Raw genomic sequence first — 24,551 nt, forward strand, 5'->3', positions numbered from 1 at the left:
CTTGGACGGAGCAGAAAGTAAACAAATATGCATAAAAGATATTTTTCTTTTGACTTTCTTTTCTTCCCGAGTAGAATGCCTTTTTCTTTTTTTCTTTTTTTTTTTCTTTCGGTAACATGGAATAGTGGCTTTTGACTCTTAAGCTCAATGACTGTTAAATGTTAAGTGAATCCGGATAAAAGTCAGGAATATAGATTTTGAATTGTTCGAATAATCTTCAGTGAACGAATAGACAAAGCATAGTTATCAGTTATAATTAAGTCTGTTCGTGTTGGACCCCGTTCAATCCTGATCTAATTTAGAATTCTCGCATGCCATTGGGCAGACCAGTGATTGGAGCCAATAAGCATAATGCGATCACTCATGATCGGGCCGACACTGTACGTATGCTACATGCATGACATTGCCAAACACATGCGTGTTAGGGATTTGGATGTGCATTCAGAACAGGCAAGCCAGGCTGTTCACCTTGTGCCTTTTCATGTCATCAACCTTTATCTTACATGGGCTTTAATTGTATAATTATTGCTCACTGACTAGGACACGCATGGAACTGTCTTTCGCATTGCAACAGGGGTATAAATATCCTTTCCTATACGTAAATCAAGTCTAATATTCTCTAAGCCCTAACACTATTCTCAATTCATTGAATCATCTAAGCTTAAAACTTGCAATTAGGGTTCTATGAATTCATTGAATCATCTAAACTTAAAACTTGCAATTAGGGTTCTATGATTGTTGTTGGATCTGACTTGGGAGTTATAAGTGTACGTGGTTCTCAGCTGCTCCAACCCACAAGCAGATTCTCTATGTTCGAGCAGAGCGTGCATCTATGCTGTTGGCTCCATGATGCTTTGTTTGTTGTACCAATCAACCACCCCAGATACTATGATAGAGTATCGTCAATCGTGCGATTGGATACACTGTCACACGCCTTGCCCGGACACAGTGGGTTTGAATCCCACTAACACTAACTCCTCCTGTTTCCTTCATTACAGGACTGGTTCTAGCTGATTTTCAACGATGGTCCATTTGTCAGATGTGGTAATAAAGTCAGGCTTAAGAAAGATTCAAAATGACGATTAAATGTTGGAGTGCAAATTTCAATTTGATTTTCGGATTCCAGGTCGGTATCGATAAGCATCATCACTGGCAGCTCACAGTCGAAACTTTTGAACTGAACGAGAGAAAGTCATGTGGTGGTCGGTTACAGTCACACTTGCGTTGTGAATCAGTCACGCGACACACGCTTACGACAGGTGCCGTTTCCCTGCGTTTTTAGGGTTTGTTTATAAGAAGGAAACCAGCAGGAAACCAGCAGGAAACCAGGAGAGAAGACAGATGTGATGTTGTCGTGGACACAAAGCTTAGAATCAATTACTACTCTAAAGTTACACGCCAAAAGAGCTGGAAGATGATAATTAATGAGCTAAAGGTGTAGAAGCATCATTTTTTAAAAGAAAGGATGAAGATGACTGTTTACTTGTTAGAATCATCTATGTGTGATTCCTTCTTTCTGGAATTAACATAAAGTTGAGAGAGTCTTCAGACTGGAAAGCATGGAACAGGATAGAAAGCACTGAGCTGCTTGGAGTTGACGATAAGACGACAGGAGATCTGGGCTGTCGAGTAGATGGGTTGGGTTCAGGTCGTTGCAAAAACTTAGTTTGGCCAATGGCCCATATACTACTTACGTATAAGAGTTACCTCTGAGGCTGGAGTCAAGGTGCACATGAGTTGGCTAAGGCAAACCTTAGTTTCAATAACTTGGGCCCTGAATCGAGTATAACTTCCGTGGTAGATGATTCGTAATACAGTTGGATATTCTAGAAACATAAATGGGCTTAAAGCCCAAAAATCTACTACCTATGAATTTGATGTGTTCAATTACAGGTAGTATCAAGTGGAACGTAAGGCTATCTCAAATAAGTAACTCACTAGAAGGTTAAAAGTTGAGAGTCGATTTCTATCTCCACAAATTCGAAGCCATTAGCTATAAGCCTATAGCTTCTAACATCTCTGCTCGCATGGCTTCAGCCTCCCCTTCATTCACAGAAGAAAATAATTTGGGTATGGATACTGTGTAACAACCCACGTAATTTTAACCCATGTTCCGTACTGCAGGTCCGAGTACACGAAGGTCCTGCCATAATAAACTGTGGAGTATCCGGATTAAAGTCCATGATTCATATACCCTGAGCCCATGGATATGAATTCCCTGATGGACTGGGAAAGTGGATCACCACTTGGAGTAAATGTGTGATTGAAGATGTATGGAATCAAGATAAGAACACCCCTTAAGAGAACAAAGGAGAACAACATTATTGAAGTGATTGAGTTGAGAGGTTGGGACCTTAACTTTGAAGAAAAAGATGAGGATTATAAGGATTATACCCAAGATTAGAATCGTATCCGATGCGCAGCCGCAACACTGGATACATCTCTTACGAAGGAGCTTCTTGTTGGCATCCTCAGAAGTGTTTTATACGTCAGTGGTTCGTGTAGGTGTGGCGTGTGCTAAGGTTCTGGTCTGTTCTTCCTCAACCATGATTTATTGCTTCAATTTCGTCTTCCGAGAGGGTTTCGAAGTCAGCAATACTAAATGTGTTATCCCTATAATCCATGCACCAGCCATATTCATCTTCACCATTTACCAGAGATTTCATTTTCGCCATCAAGTTGCTTGGTCGAGTGCTCTGAGTCTTTGACATCTGTAATCTAATCAATGATGGTGAAGATGGCCCTAAATTTGATTTCCTTAAGCATTGCAATAACTCTCAGTCATTGTTCTTTGGGAATTCGCCTGTGTTTTCTTTATTTTGGAAACGGGAACTAAAATTAAGAAGGGAGCTCTTTTTGTAGATTTAAAAAGATCAAGAGGGGTTTGATACTATAAGAAACTTATATTTACAATTAACCCCTCATTTGTTTTCATTAACAGCCGTTGGATTAGTTTTGCACAAATGGCACGATCTTGATGAATATGTGGTAAAAGTATATTTCGGTCATAAAATTGACCATTTATGTCCAATTGTTTTTTTTGGGAAACCACAAGCGAGAGAAATGCAAGTTTTCATTTTCTGGGGTTAAAAATGACGTGAGTTCAATATACTGGACTCCATTAACAGTCCGCTTGTTCATCTACCAAAAAGAGAAGCCCATTTGTTCAGAGCATCATTCACACGAGCCCATTAGGATCCACTAGTGATCGCGTGTCGTGTATAAACAGCCCAATCCAGCTATACTCAAGCCGCATTTAACTCTTACAAACTCAAATTCCGATACCATTTCAACATATTAACGTTTATTTGAGAAAAGGCCCATAAAAGCCCATCTGAAGAAATTGGTTCGAGCTCGCTCAAGCGTTGGTCCCACCTAATCGTGACCGTTGGATACTTTTTCCATAAAATCGTGGGCCACCACACCAACATGCAGAGCACGTGTCAGCGTGCTGTATTTCAATTGAGGCTTCAGTGACGCACACCGTCTTTACAATGTTTGACAGGCAACGGCAGAATCTTCCGTATAAATGTTGAAAAGCTATAAAAAAACAGATACTAGCAGTAGCCCATCTGTCCATGACTATGATTCCATAATCGTGAAGGCATGAAAACAGGAATCGCACAGTCAAGAACCCAAAAATTAAAAAGAGTTTCAAAGATGAAAAGGCAAATACGCTGACGCGGAATTTGAGCGAGGTAGGGAGGTGAAGTGTCTATTCCTACAAATCCGAATACTTTCCGAATTTTAGTTCTTGGATTTTTGTTTTGCCCTTCTTGTCTGTATCGATTTTTCTAGTAATCTCTATTCGTCGTCATCTATGTTCAGTGTTCTGATATTTCAGTGATCACGGGTTGTTTCGTCTATCGAATTTTATTTCAGGTGTGCTTGTGTTATAGCTTAGTTATTGCTTCTTGTTTTTCTTCACTGGAAATGTTTTGATTTAGCAGAGATAGGGGAAAAGATTTGGCTGGAATCTCAACTAGTAGATCAAAGGGGTTAATTTTCGGTTTGGAAAAAGCGAGGTTTCAATGGACTTTTTTCTAATGCATATGTATTGTTTAATTCATTGTTAAACAACACTGATGGGTTTTATTTAGTTAATGTGGAATCACTTGGTGAGTGATCCGCTACTGTCTTTTACACTGAAATAGAGGAATGGAAAACCAGTAATATACCGGACAAAGAAATTGAATAATATTTTTTCTGAATATCCAAGTCTACTAGTTTGTGTGTCCCCTGCCATTGATTCAAACTGGAATTGTACTATGTATTTTCCAGCATTTCTCTGAACGAACGATTTGGAACTTGAGTTGCCTACTTTTGTTCACTGAGTCGCAGGAAAAATTGCTTGTATTCTTCTGAAAACTTTAGGCAGCATGGTTATTGCAATTCTGAAATACTTCAGTGAGAAAAATGAGAAAATATTTTTTGTTCAAGGATTGAATGAAAGTCTACTAGCATAACTGAGAAGTGTTGATGAATGATTTGAGCACTTAGTCAATAGTTTGTCCTCACATTATCAATGTTGAAACCTCAACAAGACAACTACCAACTGAGGTAAAAATGAACCTCATGGAGGTTCTGACCACCATCACTCTCAAGAACAGATAGATCCCTAGAGCAATTTTAAAAAGTTCAGCAGTGCACACCCTTTAATGGTTCCTATCTAGAGTATTAAGGCATCTCTCCCAGGCATTCACTTATGAATAGGAAACTTGCAATTTCAGAATCTCTAAATGCTCGCTTAGGTATTAAATTTGAACAGGCAACTTGCTTAACCATTGTTAGATAGTCTTTGACAAGTTGGTTTTAAGGTTGGATAAGGAATAAATTCTTATGCTTGTAGTGACTTCATCCCATTACTTATCTTTCCAGAATCTTATCCTGTCACCTTGAGCAAAATCATGACTTATTCAAGTGAAGAAGCCTAGGTTGTCAGCAATTATTTTCTTTTTCTGTAGAGATGTGTGAATAGTGGAAATGCTGAGGAAGGTGGCAGCAGTTCTTTTCTCTGTCTGTTTTGCTTGTCTGTTTTTCATTGCATATGTATCTCTGGTGAAACTGTATACTCTTCTTTTACTCTTTGTTCTAATAACTTATTCTGCTGATCAAAGAAAGTGTGGTGACTAGATCAGACTGTGATCCTATGATCCACTGCAAACAGTCCTGTCATTCAGGCATAATGGTTGGTTAACTAGCTTTGTCTTTAATTTATGGACATGTCTTAGGACAAATGATCTGTATCCGTAGTCAATGCTTTGAATGGTCTAATTCTTTATCCCACTTTTTGTGATTACACTGTATTTCATGTACTAATATTTCTTCTTAAGTATGAAAGAAAAAGCAATAAGCTGAAAGCCTGAAACTGTTGTCATCCTACTGATACTCATGGACATCCTCATTTTCGAATATTTGTTTTATATGTTCAGGTTTTCTTGCTTCACTTAGACAGTGAAAAAAGTTCCTCTCCTGAAATGCATGAATGCGTTTGTTCAAGCATAGAAGGATATTAGAGATGGGCCTTGCTAACATCGTCGGATTAGGCTAAACTGCATCAGTGATGACTCATGGAGAAAAGTCAGAGGTGACTTTGATCACATTTGCGTTACTGCATCAATTTGGGTTCTTTCTTTCGCGCTCCCACACCCACCCCCCCCCCAAAAAAAAAAAAAAAAAAAAAAAAAAAAAGAAGAAAGGAAGAAACTAAGAAAAAGGAATATTTTTTTTTTGGTTAAAATAGTATGGAGGGTTGTATGTTAATTTGTGCGCCTATCCCCATGCTACCAGAGTTGAGTAGATTTTGAATGACATTTGTTTGTTTTTGCTTCTGCTTTTTAGATACTGTGAGAAGGTCTTTTCAAATGGAGATGTCTACATTGGTAACATCAAACAAGAACTTCCACATGGTAAGGGAAGATATACATGGTCAGATGGAACGGTTTATGAAGGTGACTGGGAGGAAGGCAAAATGACAGGGAAAGGGAGGATTTGTTGGTCCTCATGTGCAACTTATGAAGGTGATTTCTCTGGTGGCTATCTTCATGGTTTAGGCACCTTTACTTCAGTTGATGGTTCTGTCTACATTGGAGCCTGGAGGATGAATGTACAGCACGGGGTGGGTACAAAGAATTATTCTAACTTGGATGTTTATGAAGGCTGTTGGAGGGAGGGAGTACAAGAAGGCAGTGGTCAGTATTCTTGGAATGCTGGAAATACATATACTGGGAATTGGAAAGCTGGAAATATGTGTGGTAGAGGAGCTATGAAATGGGAAAACGGTGATCAGTTTGATGGCTTCTGGTTGGATGGACTGAAACATGGCTCAGGTTTTTACACATTTGCTGATGGGAGTTATTATTTTGGGACATGGACAAAGGGCCTGAAGGATGGAAAAGGAACATTCTATCCTGTTGGAGCTAAACTCCCTTCTCTAAAGAAGTGGTATAGCTCTGTTGGATATTATGATGCAAAACAGAGCTTGTTATTACATACTACACCAGCATACTTGGAAGATTTTAGTCCTAAAAAACCAAAAGTTAAGCGCAGTCTGTCCGAGAAGCTTTCCATTGGTGGCATTTTCAGGAGCCCTGGTCGAATATCATTCAGGGCTAAATCATTAGATGGGGTTTTGCGGGTACGCGATCCCACAGGTGAAGCTCCACTGTTGGATTCGTTATCATTTTCCCTTGATGAAGGTCAAAATAAGGTTCAGGATCACTGCAATTTGGTGTATGAAAGGGAATACATGCAAGGAGTGTTAATTAAGGAGAGGATTAGGAAGGAGTCAGCAGAGTTATCACACAAGAATAAATGGAGAAATAAAGGTCAACTGAAAGAACAAAGGAAGAAACCTGGTCAAGCCATTTTTAAAGGCCACAGGAGCTACTATCTGATGCTTAATCTTCAACTTGGTATCAGGTAAATAAGCATTATAGGTAGTACAATGTTAGTTTTATGAGGAAAAGATCTACAGTCTGTCCCTGTGTACAGATTTTTACCATGATCTTTCACAAAAATGAGGGCCCAACACATTTTGTTTTATTTTTTTATTTTGAAAATGTGCAGTTTATGAAAACCACTCGGTGGTGGTAATGTGCATATCCTTTCCCATACTGGCAGCATGGGAAACCATTCCCCTCCTTATTTGTGCAATTACATATTCTGCATTATGCAATTCCAGTTGCAAGCTTCCTATTTAGGCACAAAAATCTTTTATTAAAATGCTCTGGTGCACGAATGGTTTAGGTTCATATAATATCGTATTGGTTTTGGTTCGTATTGATACGACACATGGAGATGCATTTCTGTTTTTCTACAAAATAGCATGCCTAGACTGGTTTCACATTGTGTCAGCTGATACGATACAATCCAGACCCATACACTGTACCAGTATCTATTGGCCGATATGGCTCAGTACAATACTGATACACATTGATATGGCTGTCAATGGTCCATGTGACTATAAGACTGCTTTTGTTTTTTGTGATTTTTTTTGTCCTGATATAATAAGAAGAGGGGGGGGGGGGGGGAATCCCGCCCCAAAAGCAAAAAGAAACCTAGGTCTAAGAAAAGATTGATTTTTGTGTTTAAGTCATGTTTTCAATCCTATTTTTTGCTATGGTTTGACAGATTCGGGTGAAACTATGTAAGACAATGCATTAAACTTGATCATTTATAAGGATTTGTACTCAAAACAATGAAAGCCCCTTGTCTTGTTATACATTGTTCTCCATTCAGTGTCTATGTATGATACATGTTATATATTGCTTGTTCATATGTTTACTGATCCAGAAATGTATTTCCATGTGTATCTTGACCACTTTCATGCGTGTCTTTAGCACATGATACATGTCTTTGTTACAATACTTTGAATCTCTTAAAAAATTCTTCTGATATGATGATACCTGACACTGATAACTATAAATCTTGGGTGCATGAGGGTCATATTCATCATCACTGTATATGGTAACATTGAACCTCAAATCCTACAATTTTGGATAAGAATGGAGCTTACACAAACAATAAATGGAGTTTATGAAGTAAATTCAACCAAGTGGCATTATCCTACTTAATACTCATGATGTCGCAGCCTCTTCAGCAAAAAGTTGCTGAGATAAGGTTGCTTAGTAAGATTGCCCCTGGACTCTGCTTGTGCAGAAGCCTTTGGCTGGGTTCATCTTTGTTAATGTCACAGACATTATAATCTGTATAGGCTCTCCTTTCAATTCAATCCTATCTAACAGTTATTTATTAAATGTACGATATTAGTTATGTCATAAAATTATTGCCTCTGGTCGAACTATAGTTTTTAGCTAATATGTTTTTGTCAATTTGTAGTTTACTTTGAACACACTTCAATGCTTTATTCATTACTCTCTTACGCATACCCCATGAAGTGTATCTTATTGCTAATAGAATTTTTTGCCAATTGGTAGTTTACTTTGAACACATTTCAGTGCTGTATTCATCACTCTCTTATGTAGTCCCTGATTCTGGTTCTTCTGACTATAATTTAGGCAATGAATAGCTCTTTGGTGTTGATTTTTTATATGAAGATCATGGGTTCTTCTTTCTTTGGTATTTTGTGGGATCTTTGCAATTATTGATTGAACTAAAATTTACAGGTACACTGTTGGTAAGATCACTCCAGTACCGATGCGTGAAGTACGATCTTCTGATTTTGGTCCTCGTGCAAGGATTAGAATGTACTTCCCAAGACAGGGTTCCAAGTTGACCCCTTCACACAGGTCTATTGATTTCTATTGGAAGGATTATTGCCCAATGGTTTTTAGGTATTTACCCATCTTATGGTTGGTGTCTCTGGTTTTTAATAATATAAATTGTGCATCAGGTGTTTCCGAATTTTGACCAAAAGTTTAGAAACTGTGCAAGCTGTAAATTTATATTGTATTCAAGTACATGCTAGTAACCATGGAACCTCTGTTTACCAGCAAATTTGAATTGAGTTTTACTTCTTTTTGCATATGGTGCTTTATTATTAGGTACATGCATGCTATGTGATGAACACAATACTCATAGCTTTTTGTAGTACTTGTTCATGAGTTTCGTCTGTTGGACTAGATATTGCAAAAAAGTGGATGAATTTGTTGAAAGAAATAAAGTGGATGGATTTGTTGAAAGAATTAAAGAAGTGGAATAAGAAAAGTCCAAAACCAAAACTTGAACCAATTTTACCATTGAGAAGGGTGATAAATTAAGAGTTCAGTGGTAGACGAAGGATGGGGAGACCCAAAGATTATAGTGGTTGAGGCTCAACTTTCGTTACTACCACTATGAAGAGCTTCTCACTCTTGAATTTCTACTAAACAAGATTGTCTTCCTGGATGACATTCAAACCTTTAGGTCCTTTACACAGTTCCTCTCAGGGTGAGACTCAAGCCTCTCCCAATCCTTTCATAATTTGGGATCAATTATTTGGTCCATGGGTAGGAAATTAAATGAAATATATCAATTGAAGAAACAGGGAATTCATTAGCATAGTCAATGACAAATAAGAATACGTCCATTGTGGTTCAATACTTTTAATTCTTCTTTTGGTTAGAAAAGAAGGGAATAAGGTAATTCAGGCGTGTGTTTGTGACAGTGACCTGCTTTCAAGCGTTTGGTTGAAAAAGGTATGCTTGTGACTAGTGTATAACTCAATTGGTGACTTCTTTATAACTTGTTCTTGCAATAATTTGTAAACGTGCTGTGATTTCTTGCTAATATTAAGAATTGATTTTTCTATGGTTGACATAAAGTGCATTGTATCTTGATGGTATGCAATGGTATTGGCTGAGACTTTCCCGTATTTTTCTTCACTTGCATTTTTTAGATGACATCTACTTTTATTGGTTACCTACATGTTGATATCTCTTTCCCTTTATATTTCTTTGCTTGCATTTTTAAGATTAAATCTACTTTTATTGGTTACCTACACATTGGTATCTTCATAGTAGGACTTGTATGTTTTAGAACTTTTACAGTTTTAAGAAGTGCAGATGTTGGTAGTTTCAGCTACATGGTTTGAAATGCTTAAATGTAATTCATGGATAACCTACTACGTGTTTCAGGAACTTGAGAGAGATGTTCAAGATAGATTCTGCAGATTATATGATGTCCATTTGTGGTGGTGATGGTTTGAGGGAGCTTTCTTCTCCAGGAAAAAGTGGCAGCATTTTCTATCTTTCCCAAGATGAACGATTTGTTATTAAGACTCAAAGAAGATCTGAACTAAAGGTGAATTTGTAGAATGCTTTTCTACTTCAATAAGTTTGAACAAGATGTTAATATCTACTAGCTTATTGGTTAATCAAATCATCTATTAATGTGAAGTTCTCTACCTTGTAACCAAGCCTTCATCAGCTGATTGATTAAAGGGAAACTTTTCTAAATATTTTTATTGTGAAAGTCTCGTCATCTCTCCCTTTTCATTTTTTTTAATGAAGATTGTTTCCTTTTCTAAGTTGAGAATCTCAGATTGCCATCTATGGAGGATGAAAGTTTCTTGCCTTTGGAGAGCCCTAAACCATGCCCTCCCCACCCAATCATTCCTTTTTGGCCGCCGAATCCTTGTTAACCCCAACTGCATCCTCTGTTGGTCTGGCTTGAAAAACCTTGAGCACCTATTTTTTTCTTGCCCTTTCTCCAGATCTATTTGGGGAAAAACCCTTTCCTCCATTTGGCCCCGCTCGAGGCGTTCCTTCGGGTTTGGTTGAGATTGGTCTTGGATTTTGAGAAAATTTTTAGGTTCTTTCATCTGTGATCGGATTGGTAAACTAGTGTTTTGTGCCTTGGTCCATCACCTTTGGTGGAAGCGCAATCTCTAAAGATGGACTTTCAAATCTGGATCCATAGACAGGATTTGGAATGCTATCTATTTTGATGTCTCTTCAAGACTAGTAGCTATCCCCCACCCCCTTGTTGATGATACCCCAAGGAACAGACTTATTGTTGTCTCCTGGGGCCTTAGTTCTCCTCTTCGGTCTTCTGCTTAAAGACCTTGTTCTCTTTCTCTTTTCCTTTAATGTTTTTATTTATTCATCCAGAAACAAAAGTTTCTTGCCTTCCTGTACAACATGATCTAGGGAAAAATATATTTGAGTCAATAGAGTTAGAAGTGAAAAAATTCCAGGGGTCTTGATTGGGTTTAAGATCTTGGACTTCAGTGGGATTTCAACCCAAGATACAACTTAAGGCATAAAACCATTAATTTTGTACTGACTAGCACGACCAGAAAATGATTACCATTTATAAATCTTACATTAAGTTACATTTCAAAGTTGAGAACTGTTACCTTATTCTTTATCCAATTTGTAGCAGTTCCTGTAACTAAGAAGGTCATACAGCCGGGATGATGAGAAGAAGAAGGGAGAAGCAGAATAAGAATGGGAAAGAGGGAGAGAGCTTGCATGAAGATCTCTTCCCTATGAAACTTTATTTGTAATATAGCAAAGCATTCTCAGTTTCAGATAACTTTCCTAAACTTTTTTTTTGGATGAATAATTAATCAATTAAAAGACGAGACAAATACAAAGAAAGATCCACGGGCTAAGGATCAAGGGGGAGAATGGATTTGGGAGTTGAGGCCCCAGGCAACAACAATGAGTCTGTTCCTTGGGGAGTCAACAACTGGGGGGGAGGGAAAAGCAGAAATTTTAGAGGATACATCAAAATAAATAGCATTCCAAATAGCATCAATGGATCGGGATTTAGAAGTCCAGCGCCAAAGGTTTCGCTCCCACCACAGATGGTGGACTGAAGCCCCAAAAACAAGCCTGCCTATTCGGTCACAAATAGAGGTACCTGAGAAGTTACTCAAAACCCAAGACCAGTCCCTAATAAACCCAAATGATCGACGACAGCGGGGCCAAATGAAGTTAAGGGCTTTTCTCCAAAGAGCACTGGAGAAAGGGCAAGAAAAAAACAAGTGTTCGATGTCCTCAGAGCTATTCCAGCAAAGAATGCAATTTAGGTTCACAGGGATGTGGCGGGAAGCAAGGAATGACTGGGTTGGTAAGGCAATGTTTAGGGCTCTCCAAAGGGTAAGAGAGTGGCGAGGAATATGACCTTTGAACCAAACCAATGGGGGCCATAAGGGGGGGGGGGGGGAGGGGGGAACGAAACAAATTCCAAGCAGACTGAGTGGTGAATATTTTGGAAGAAGAGGGGATCCAAATAACTCTATCGTGGGGAAGGGAAAGGATAGGGGGGAGAGAGTTCCAAACTTGCGTGAGACAATGGTGAGGGGGAAGGATCCAGGAACCACTAGAGATAAAATGTGAAAGGCGGGTATTTTTGGGAATACGAGTCTCATAGACCATGCGGGGAGAAAAGAGATTGAGGAGAATACCCATCGGATGCCAAGGATCTAGCCAGAAAAAAGTAGAGGAACCAGAGGAGATCTGGATGGTGATGGCAGGGAGAGCATGAGGTCTGAGGAGAAGCAATTTCCTCCAAGACCAGGAAGGATTAGGAGGAATAGGGGCTGTCCAGAAAGAGTCAGATTTGAGAAGATAAGATTGAACCCATTTAACCCAGATAGAGTCATGGTTAGTGACAATTTTCCAAATGAGTTTGAGCAACGCAGCAGAATTGACTTCTTGGATTCTGCGGATTCCAAGACCCCCTTCAGATTTGGGTCTACAAATATTGGCCCAGCTGATGGGGCGAAGGAAACGCACAGATTCCTGGCCTTTCCATAGGAAAGCACAGAAGAGAGATTCCATTGCAGACGAGATGGCTTTGGGGATCGGGAAAATGCCACACCAATAGAGGTAGGAAGATTGGAGCACAGATCGAATGAGTTCAACCCTACCGGCAAACGAGAGTAGTCGGCTTTTCCAGAGTTGGAGGCATTTACGGATATGAATTGACGGCTTTTCCAAACTTTCCTAAACTTAGTTACAATAAAAGGAAAAATCAATATTTACAAATAATCTGCCCAAGGGAAAGTAAATATTGCCTTGGAATCTTCCCCAAAAAAGAAACCATACCTAGTAAACTTGCATTGAAGTTACTTTTCAACTAAACAAGGGAAGGGGGTAGAACAGTATAAAAGCCTCCACAGTACTAGACCATCCCTAGTGTGTACATGACACAAGAGTACTTCATGGTACCTTGGTCATATACAAGGTATAATTGTTTACAAAATTCATCCATGTCAGAGACACTTTGAGTGAAGAGGATGGTGTGTAGGGGTGCTTCTTGAATTCTGTACCATTTGCTCATATATCAAATATGAAGGGGAAAATTTATGTCGTTGTCTTGCAAAAGGTCATATGCTTTATGGAGATGAATGCTAAGCAATTAAAATGACAAACATAAAATGGTTATTCTCATTTAGCTAATTAAGTGGATGAGTGACAATATGTGTGAGGATATAGTCAGACATAAATTTGTCTGCTTACCAATGTTGTACACCAACATATGAAAGATGACAGAAGATTGACTGCATGATTCTGCCATTTACTATGAAGACTGATGAGTGTGAATGAGTGAGGATTTATATGGAGCAAGTAAACCTCACTAAGGGACAAGGTGGATGGCTGAGATGACTGCTAAAAATAGTTAGAACATACGCAAGTGTTGCTGGATTGATGCAATAGGCTTGAGATACATTGGAGAAAGAAATCATTTGGCTGTTCCATGCCTTAGGAACAAGGAACAATTGAATTAAGCAGAGTATTATTCTTTTGTTTCCTGTAATATGACCCCCCCCCTCCCTCAACCCCTTTTTGTTTTTTATTTTTTAATGAGTGTCAGATGTGGAGCTAAATTGATTCAAAATGTTTTTCTTGGATTTACGATGTTTTCTCTTCTTAGCCATGCATCTGACTTCATCAGATCATTCTTGTTTGCATATCAGTGTTGCCTAACTGTGACTTCTATTAATTCCATATCAGCATTTCTGTGCTATGGTTGACAGGTTAGCTTAAGAATTATGCTTGTGCTTAGAACGAGTAATGTTTATTTTCCATTGATGGTACTTCAAATTTTAAGATGAATGGATGAACTAATTAACTTTGGATTATTAGCCTTATTTTGGAAAATTGTTAATTATTTAAATGTTGATTCTGTAGATCCTACTGAAGATGCTTCCTAACTATTACAATCATGTGGGAGCCCATGACAATACCCTCATAACAAAATTCTTCGGGTTGCATCGAATAACGCTTAAACATGGACGAAAGGTATTTGGTCAAGAATCGATTACCCTATGGTTCCTTACTATATATCATGTATATAGGGAAAGGGATTCATGTTCTGGAGCATAATGCTACACTGGCAGGAAACAGACACTCACGGCCCCCCATTTGGTTTTCTCAAAGGGGGGCAGAGAGGTCATTACATGTGTAGGAGAAAGGTAGACATAGTGGTCTGGGAGGCATAGGGTAGGTTATGGACAGAGTTCTTTAGCGATTGACTTTGGCTTCATTTTATCTTTCTTTTGCAGGTACGGTTTGTTGTTATGGGGAATATGTTCTGCACTGAACTGCGAATTCACCGTCGTTATGATTTGAAAGGTTCATCCCAAGGAAGATATACAAGTAAACATGAAGTTGATGAGAACACAACACTAAAAGATCTTGATTTGGCATATGTATTTCAAATGGATAAATCGTGGCGTAAATCCCTTTTTAAGTAAGTCTGGAGTTGACACTTGACACTGATGATATACATTTGCCAATCTTGTCTTCACTCTGTCGTTCCAACCAGTTGTATGCAATATGGGCTTTAATTAATCAAATATGTAACAGTCTCATAGGAACTGTAGCTGTAACCCAGCACATCAAATGTTTGCTTATGTTTTGGAGCCTGTAAGACTTCTGAACATGTTTCTGCTTGTTCACTCTTGAACCTCTTTTATCAAGGAGTAACAGCTTCTGAGCACATTTTTGCTTATGTTTGTAAACTCTTTTATCGAAGTGTAACTGATGCTGTAAAAATGTTCTAGGGAGGCTATACGGTTATACATTATTTAGAATATTTGTGCTGCTGAAATGTATAGCTAGGCTACCATAAATCTTGAATGAAAAAAAGAAAAAGATCAAAGCAGAAAATCAGTGAAGACTGAATCCAAATACAGGAAAAACACAGTCTTGATGCATTTCATATAAAATGAGTAATCTGGATGGAAAATACATGAAACCAACTTAATGTGGCTCCCAGTTTAAAAAAAAATCTAGGATAAATGCTTGTGGTAGTTAGATTAGTGGTGAACTCTAAAATCCATGGAATGAAATTCTGATGTCGCTGGTTGAATTTTTCATTTTTGGTCATGTTAAAGTGTGTTAATGGTAAAAGATAACTATGGGAGATATGATGTCCCACTAATGTATGCATATGGGAGATATGATGTCCCACTAATGTATGCATTATTTAACTATGGGAGGAGAAACTTGTGGCTATTGGATTTCAAATTTTAAATTATATAAATTTTGTTTTAATGTTGAGATCTAACAATGATGGCCGTCACCTGCTCCAGGTATCTGGTGTTTTTCGCATTCACTTTTAAACATTTTTCATACGTATCAGTGCCCAAAATTTCCTTCCATTTTCTGTAACATAGCCATCCTTCTCATTACCATTTGGCTGTAGCATCGGAAGATGGAAATTTAGTTTAAGATAGTTTCTCTAGGTAATTCTTTTGTAGAATGAAGTCTTTGTCCTTCACAGTGTTACTTAATTTTATCAATTTGGGTGCTTGCCTCAGAAACATTTGTATATTCGTCCTTCATATTGCAAATGTGCTTGTATCCACAATTTCCAGTTCTGGTACTATTAGTATCAGGAAATTAGGATTGTAAACGACAGGTAGTGGCACTAAATGAAATTTGACATCTGGATTTGGATTCTGATGAGTTTGCAACTGGATATGTAATTTGATACAGAAAGGTTCAATTAGGGAAGATTCATTTAATGTGGATATTGCAACCATGATACAGTTGGTTGCATTAAGCAAATATTTCCAGATTAGATCAATTTATTTAGTAATTCTTCTTGTAGTGCTTCATATTGCTCTTGATGCAGCACTTCTTGGGTTGTTATTACCCATGGACTACTTATTTCATAACTGAGATCAGAACAACATGTTTTACATATTATATTACTTGATGTATTGAGTGAATCCCCACCCTCTGATATCTTTTTTATTTGTGTACAGACAACTCTCTCTAGATTGTATGTTCCTTGAATCACAACGCATAATTGATTATAGTCTCCTTTTGGGACTACATTTTAGAGCTCCTGAGCATTTGAAGGTCCTCGCAGATTCTTCAAATGCTCTGCATCGTGAAAGTTCTGAAGAAGGTAAATATCATTTTCCACCATGTGTCTTTTCTCTGTGCTTGTCATCTATGTAATCTACTTACCATGATGTGGAAAAGAAAATCTCCTACGGTATATCTCTCTTAATATCCTTTCCACTATTAGAAATGAATTCTCTATGAACGTGATCAACTAACTAGAAGGGGAGAAATTCCTTCAATATATCACTGGTTCTAATCCATGAATTAGTATCTTATATTGCACAAATCTTGTTGTGACTCGTTAGTGGTCATCTGATGCTACGTATAATTTTATTTTTTTAAATATGTTTCTTCTTAATATTTTATTAATTTTTATCGGCAGAAAAAAATGTGCAGTTAACAAGTGCATGCTTGAATCGTGAATTTATTGCCTATTATTTGATATATTGCTTTTATTTTACCAGGAGGAAGGCTTGATTAGAACTTTAGAACCAGCATAATAAGTTATTGAAGTCCCAAATTTGATTCCTACATGGATCGTCATGTATAATTTATTATTCCTTTCCATATCGGTGATAAATAGCAGAAAAATTTTCAACTTTCAACACTTCCACTGATGCTCCATCTCTCTCACTCTCTCACTCTCTCACACACAGACACAACACACACATGCACGCATGCACGCACACAAACCCACAAATTTATTCCTCTTAATTAATAGAACTAATGAATTTCCTAAACAAGTAATAATTATGCTGATCTGTTCTTCCCCCCCAAAAAAAATTATGCTGATCTATTCTTCCCCAAAAAAATAATAATTATGCTGATCAACGTATGAACTTCTTGTATGCTCAGGTGTATCATCCTCACAGGAGCTGTTAATCCCTCCAAAAGGTCTACTTCTGGTTACACACGAACCCAACTCTGTTAGCACTCTCCCAGGCCCCCACATTAGAGGAAGTACTTTAAGAGCAGCAGCTGCTGGTGATGAGGAGGTTGATCTTTTTGTCCCTGATACTGGAAGGTAGCTTTATCTGTTTCTCTCAGTGTTATATCTACGTTCCTTCCCCCTGCCCTCCTCCAAGATTGTATTAATTAGAAGGATATAAACGCCATGGGCAGAAGTGAAGAAAATTCACCATGCCTCAATTCAGTGATTCCTGAAAGCAGCCTAATATAAAACCATCCATAAGAGTAGAGAACTCTGATGAGTGGTACCACTCTATTCGCTTCCAATCCTTGAGTGCATTTTGCTTAGTTCTGGAAGAAAACATTCTGAGGAAAATTTGCATGTGTCTTCTGAGGTATCGATTATTTATGAAAAAAAGTTAGGTTTGAATATTTAAACGTGCCACCTGTACTTAAACCTGGTCCATTGAGCTGGGACTGAAAATGCTAGAATATTTCATATATCAACAATATTGTTCTGCCTGCTAAAATGACCTCTTCTTTTGTTGTTTTTACTGTGGAGCAAGAACAAACCAACATCGTAGGTAACAGGTCATCCTGCAGTTGACAAATTTCAGGCTGTAAATAGGTTCCAGAAACTAGGAACCAACCAATTCACGGATAGATATTTCCAGTGGTTTAACAAACAAATTATAATCCATATATAATTCCAGATTTGTGAATGTAAATGGAACAATGCCAGAGAGTAAAACTATTAAGAGAAATCCAGTAGATGGGAAGACAGATCAGTATCTGGTTGGGGACTAAAACGGAAGAAATAAGGAAGGTCAGCCCTTGACATAGGAGGAGATTGCATAGCTTATCCAGAAATGCTTCAAATTGACGGGGCAATTAAATGTGTAGAGATGATTTGACACACTATGTGTTAGAAAACACACTCTTTGGGAGTGGCAGAGAGTGTGCAAGATAACTTGCAAAGGGATCTGTATAGTTGACATGGACAAGTTTGCCAACAGCTAGAGGAAAACTCGTCATGTTGAACAAGCAGCTCACATGTGCGGATGGAAGAGATGGGGCACGTGCTGAGTAGAAGGTAACAGGGTCTAGACAGTGGTAAGAGGTGTAACAGAGTATTTTTCTTTTTGGATGAATATATGAATATAACATAAACACCCCGAAGAGAAGAAGAAAGTACAAGGGGGAAAACACACGGGGAGGGGGCAACCACGCTAAGAAGGCCTGGAAGAAACTAACAAAGAGCTATCAAGACCCCGGTAACAATAATGAACCTGTTCCTTGGGGAATCAACAAGAGACTTATGGGGCAAAAAAGAAATACTAGAGCTAACATCATTTCAGATGGCTTTCCAATCTGATCCATGGAATGAAATTTGGTGGGCCTGGAAGAAACTAACAAAGAGCTATCAAGACGCCAAGTAACAACAATGAACCCGTTTCTCGGGGAATCAACAAGAGACTTATGGGGCAAAAAAAGAAATCCTAGAGCTAACATCATTACAAATGGCTTTCCAAATCTGATTTGTGGAATGGGATTTGGTGGTCCATTTGCTGAAGTTATGCTCCATCCCAAATGTGTGTGATGCAGGCCCCCAGAAGAAGCTTCTATGTAGTGTCGGTGATCAAAGAGCCTCCAAATGTAGAATCACACTAACTGCACTCAGTGTCCAGGGGTTGAGGGTGCCTAGATCTAGGAAATAGAGGAAAGGGCATGGATCCAAATGGGGCAAGAGAAGGAACAGGTAAGGAAAAGGTGTGGGGTGTTCTCAACCTTAGAACAGAAGAGACAAGAGGGGCTGACAAGGATAGAGCAGTGAATAAGGAGGGATTGGGTGGGGAGCCAAAGGGAGAGGGTTCTCCAAACAATAAGGGCTTGGCGGGAGATATTGCCCTTCAACCAAGCAAGCAGTCCAATGGATAGGGGGAAGGGCTATGGATATGGTTCCAAGTAGAAGCAGTGGAGAAAATGTAGTTTTTTTAGGGGAGCCAGTGAAGTTGCTCATTTGGGGGGGGGGGGGGAGGAGAAGAGGGGATGGGGTTGAGAAGGGACCACACAAGATCAAGCTCATGAGGGAAGGGTATGGGGGGGGGAACCAAGCTTTGGCACCAAGGAAGTAAGTAAGAGAGAGAGAGAGGGAAAAGTTCGGGAATGTTAGAGGAATAGATTGCTCTAGCACCAAGAGCATGATAGAGAATCCCAAGAGGATGCCAAGGACCAAGCCAAAAAGAGATTTTGGATCCATCTGCTATGGAGAAAGACATAGCAAAGAGGGTAAGGGGGCGAAGGGAAAGGAGTTTCTTCCAAGTGCAGAGGAATTGAAGAGGGGGGGGGGGAGGGAAGCAATCTAGAAGGAGTTATTCTTTAAGAGGTAAGAATAGACCCAGTGAACCCAAATAGAGCTTCCCTTGGAAGAAATTCTCCAGATGAGTTTGAGAAGTTTGACAATATTGAAATCTGTAATTCTATGAATGCTGAGGCCCCTTCAAATTTGAGTTTTCAAACATTGGACCATCTAATAGGGTGAAGGAACCTGGAGGTTTTCTGACCTCTCTAGAGAAAGCTACAAAAGAGAGATTCAATAAATCAAATGATGGCTTTGGGGAGGGCAAAGATTCCACTCCAATAAATGGGAGGCTTAAAGGATGGATTTGATTAGTTCAAGCTTCCCCACATAGGAGAGAAATTTACCTTTCCAAAGTTGAAGCTATTTCCAGATAAGGTCAAGCATCGGGGTGCAATGATGGGCACGAACCAAGCGGGAATGAGGGGAAGCCCAACGTATTTGACAGGAAAGGTGCCAAGGGAAAATCCAAAGATTTGGAGGAGAGAGGAGGAGAGGGTATCAGAAACACCCAAGAGGAAGATTTTAGATTTGAGAAGGTTGTTATAGAGGCTAGAGAGAGATTCAAAGAGTGGAAGGACATGATGAAAGAAATGGAGGAGGGCTCAACTTTGTAGAAAATTATAAGGTCATCTGCAAAAGCTCAATGGTCAAGGTTGGAGGATTTACACTTGGGGAGAGGGGAGACAAGGTGGATCAGTATTAGACTAGATGTTATGGGAAAGTACTTCAAGGGCAAGGGAGAACAGACAAGGAGAGAGAGGACAACCTTGACGGATGCCAGCTTTAGCAGAGAAGAAGCCAAAAGGGGAGCCGTTGACGAGGGTAGGGAAAAAAGGGGAGGAGATACAAGGTGAGAATCAATTGAGAGAAGATGGGGCTCAGAAGATCCCGAAGAAAGTCCTAATGGGGAGAGTCAAAAGCCTTATGTAGGTCAATCTTAAGAAAGGCAGTAGAGGAGTTATGCTTGCAATCAAAGCCCTTAATGATCTCAAAACAAAGGAGGATATTGTCTAAGAAACTTCTACTAGAGATGAAGGCAAATTAGTTTGGGCTCACCAGATTATGGATGATAAGCTTTAGCAGATTTGCAAGGATTTTTGCAATGAATTTGTAGAGAAGATTGCAGAGGGAGATAGGATAGAAGTCTGACATAGAGGAGGCTCCAGGGGATTTGGGAAGGAGGCAAAGGAAAGTTTGGTTGATGTGAGGAAGTTGACTGGGAGTAAGGAAGAAGCTCTGAATGGATTTAGAGAGGTTAGCTTGAATGGTTTCCTAGCAAGCAATGCAAAATCCCATATTGAAATCATCTGGCCCAAGAGCTCGGTTTGACTTATGGGAGCAGACAACGGAAAATATTTCCCCATCAAAGGGGATGGCTTAAAAGGAATCCCAAAGGGAGGAGCGCACAAATTTTTTTAATGAGGGAGAGGGTGATGAAAGAACAAGAGGGAAGGGGGGGGGGTGGATTGAAGAGATTAAATAAATGGGAGACAACTTCCTCTTTGATCCCTTGAATCGTACAGGTGATGGAGTCATCAGCTTTATGGAGAAGGAAGATAGAGTTGAAATTATTTTGTGTCTTGATAGATAGATGGAAGTAGGAAGAGTTGGAATCCCCAAGATTCAACCACTTGATTCTAGATTTCTAGCAGAGGAAACTTTCTTCGCGGGAAAGAAGGCAAGTGAGCTCAACAATGAGCTTTTTCTCCTCAGTTGAAAGAAGGGGATCTGAAAGGATAGAAAGGAGGAGAGATTGCGTGTGAGAAAGGTTAGAGCAAGCAAGGGAGACTTGAGAGGAGATATTGCCAAAAGAGGAGTGAGTTCCAAACTTTGAGATCAACTTTGACAATACAAAGCTTAGCAGCAAAGGCAATAAGGGGAGGAGATTGGAGGTTAGAAGGCTTACACCATGCAGAGGAGATAGTGGAGGAGGAGAGGGGGTGAGAGATCCATATATCAAAGAATTTGAAAGTTTTGGCCCAAAAAAGATGGAAGGGAGAATTTGGATTTTGTAGGGGGAGTGATCAAAGATATTGGAGTTATGGAATTCAACATGAGGATTGGGGAAGAGAGACAGTCAAGGATTCATTGACAAGGAAATGATCAAGCTTGCCAGCGATATGATGGGGACCAGCTCAACGGTTTTGCCAAGTGAAGGGCCGAACCAACAGAGATCGTCCATACCAAGGAGATCAAGGCAATCATTGAAGGAAGAGACCACAGGGATGTCACGGATAGCACCTCCCAATTTTTCGGAGCAAGAGCTGACGATGTTGAAATCACCACCGAGGGCCCAGGGAGGGAACAAGAGAAGGAGTAGGAGAAGAGGAGATCACAAAGGGGGATTCGCTCATGAGGTCGATTAAAGGCATAGATGATAGAGAGGAGAAAGGAGGGTTGAGAGTTGGGAGAGGAGAAATTAAGATGGAGGAGTTGGGGAGAGGAAGAGAGGTCAGAAATAGAGAGAATATTTGGATTCCAAAGGATCCAAATCCGGCCATTCATCAAATGTTCATAATTATTTTCAAAGACCAGTTGGGGGCAATTGAGACAGCAATGCTGCAAGAGTTTTCCTTAACTCTAGTTTCCAGCAATGCGCAGAAGCCAACCTTAGAGGATTTGATGGGGTCTTTAACTTCAGCTTGCTTTGCAAGAGAGTTAAGACCTCTTAATTTTCCAAATTAGACCTCTAATCATGGGGGATATGGGGGGAGGGAGACAGCCTTTTCCTAGAGTAAGCAACAATAGTAGAGCCAATGGAGGGAGAGGGAAGAGAAGGAGAGCTGGGAGGGGGGTGAACAAGAGAATTAGATGCAGAAATAGGGGGCAGGGGAGGAACAGTAGAAGTTTGGGTAGGAGCGACAGAGGAGGGATGGTTATGGATTAGTTTTTTTTTTTTTTTGGGGGCAGGGCAGGGGGAGGAGGATTCGGAGTGGGGTAGGAGGAAGAACACGTGTATGATGGGGTTGAGTAGGTGTTTCTGTGCTGGTTCTGGAAGAAGAATGATTGAAAAAGTAAGAAATAAACAAGGGGAAAGGATCATAGGAAATAAGCCATTCAAAAAAGGGGGGGGGGGTGGGGGAAGAAGAGAGAGGTATTTCGGTCATAAAATGTTTGAAAAGCTCTTACAGTTTGCAACTAATGGGAACCAGTAGTGGACTGGGTTTACTTCTATAATATTTTGAAAAGTAGGGGTCTTAAATATCTGAACCTCATAGGTGTTTTTGTAAGTACTTGATAGGGAGTTACCGGGAAACTTCCCATATTTATGTTCGGGCAACCCTTCAGCGCTGCAGAACCTTAAACCCTTAAAGTTGGAGCATCTTTTGCTTCTATTAGTTTGAAATTCTAGCTTCAACACTCAACAGTGATCTTCTGTTCAATATAAGTTACTAATAACCCCAAGAGTAGCATAACCTTAATTACATTTCTTCATTCTCCAGCGTTTAATGTAATCAGCTGTGTGCCTATTTGACATTGGCAATTTAGATGTAGTACAATCACTTGCCTTGGGACTAGGCTGTAGAAATCATCATCTAAATCAACCATAGAATCTACCTGGTTTGTGTCTGGATTGGTCCCACCATCCCAGTTCTTTCACTTTCCTTTCCTTGTCTGGGAGAAGGTTAAGAAGTATATATCTTCATAACCATGAATTCATCATAAATGACCAAGCAATTTCTGTGTCACACTTTTACTAACCATTGGTTCTCTTATTATCTAACTGTCAACCACTTCTAGTTCTGCAGGTTGCGGGTGCAGCTAGGAGTAAATATGCCAGCTCAAGCTAACCGCAGGGTTCCACATGTTGGGTCTGAGTCGACTGAAATTGAACTTGTTGAGGTTTATGATGTTGTACTCTATCTTGGTATCATTGATATTCTGCAAGAATACAACATAAAAAAGAAAATTGAGCATGCATACAAATCGCTGCAGTTTGATCCTCTGTCGATATCTGCTGTTGAACCCAAAATATATTCAAAACGTTTTATCAGTTTCTTGGAGAGAGTTTTCCCTGATGAAACATGAAAAGAAAGAAGACAGAGTTAAGTCTCTTTAACTAAAGTCTTCTTGCTAGTATCATTATTGAACCAGGTGAATTTTTTTGCATGCTTAGAACAGTATCTTCATTCTTTGAACTCATTTTATTGTAACAGATGTTATCTCTTTGTAAATGTACCATTCAAATTGTATATATTTACAATTGAGCAGTATTGTAGCCTACATGTTTAATATGTACTCTCAAATTTCATGATAAAAAAACAGTATAGCATGTCTACTGTGAAGGCATCTGCAACTGGAAGTAGAAATGTTAAGAGCTCCAGCATCAGTACGAGTAGTTGGACTAAGTTTCTGGAATTAAAATCATGTTTGTGGGGGTGGGATGGGGAGATGTTACATTTGCACAACTTTGATTCATTCAAATTTTTTCAAATTGAATAGAAGTGGAGGGAATTCATACCTAAAAGTATTTTTTTCGTTTGCCAATTTGATGAATTGATATGTAAAGCTATTTGTTCAATTATGGAGTGGGAAATAGTCAATTATGAAACAACTCCATTGGTTGGTGTTAAAGTATTTATTATAATCGCTATGTCCTGCATTTTTGATATCATGGTATGCAACCTCTCTTCCTATGAGTGTAGGTTTATTATCCTTTTTTTTTCTCTTTCTTACATTGCTAATTTTCTGAGTGGTTGCTTATTAGTCAATATTAGAAGTATTTACCTGTTAAGCCCCTTACATTCCCTATTTAAGATAATTAGAATAAAATCTTATTAGGATAACTACAAGAATAAACTAGTTGCTTACTAACCCCAATTACACCAAAAGGTAGCCACTCTATGAGGTAGATTAAGTTAACTACTCTTGTTTTTTCTAATTTTCCCTTCACAAATCTCTTTATTAATACCTGAAAATTGTCTCCTTTAGATTAAAATGGTTCTTCCTGGTTTTATGTTAAAGGGAAAAGAAAGAATAAAAAATTTCCAGTAGTAGGTATTGGGGGTCCAAGCTCATTTCCATTG

General features: G+C 39.0%; 1 protein-coding gene across 1 annotated transcript; it reads left to right on the forward strand.

The window, feature by feature from the left end:
- The first annotated feature begins 3,524 nt into the window (after window positions 1-3,524).
- LOC149009645 (phosphatidylinositol 4-phosphate 5-kinase 7-like) lies at window positions 3,525-23,979 on the forward strand. The gene is made up of 10 exons (XM_089161204.1): window positions 3,525-3,706; window positions 5,433-5,587; window positions 5,842-6,921; window positions 8,628-8,795; window positions 10,077-10,242; window positions 14,085-14,195; window positions 14,459-14,646; window positions 16,169-16,314; window positions 17,109-17,277; window positions 23,274-23,979. Exons 2-10 carry the CDS (start codon window positions 5,571-5,573, stop codon window positions 23,551-23,553), a joined length of 2,325 nt encoding a protein of 774 aa, XP_089017330.1. The 5' UTR covers window positions 3,525-3,706; window positions 5,433-5,570; the 3' UTR covers window positions 23,554-23,979.
- Window positions 23,980-24,551: the final 572 nt, after the last annotated feature.

This window comes from Hakea prostrata, chromosome 7 (genome assembly GCF_041222555.1).
Source record: "Hakea prostrata isolate BN-2017 chromosome 7, UWA_Hpros_2, whole genome shotgun sequence".
NCBI lineage: Eukaryota > Viridiplantae > Streptophyta > Magnoliopsida > Proteales > Proteaceae > Hakea > Hakea prostrata.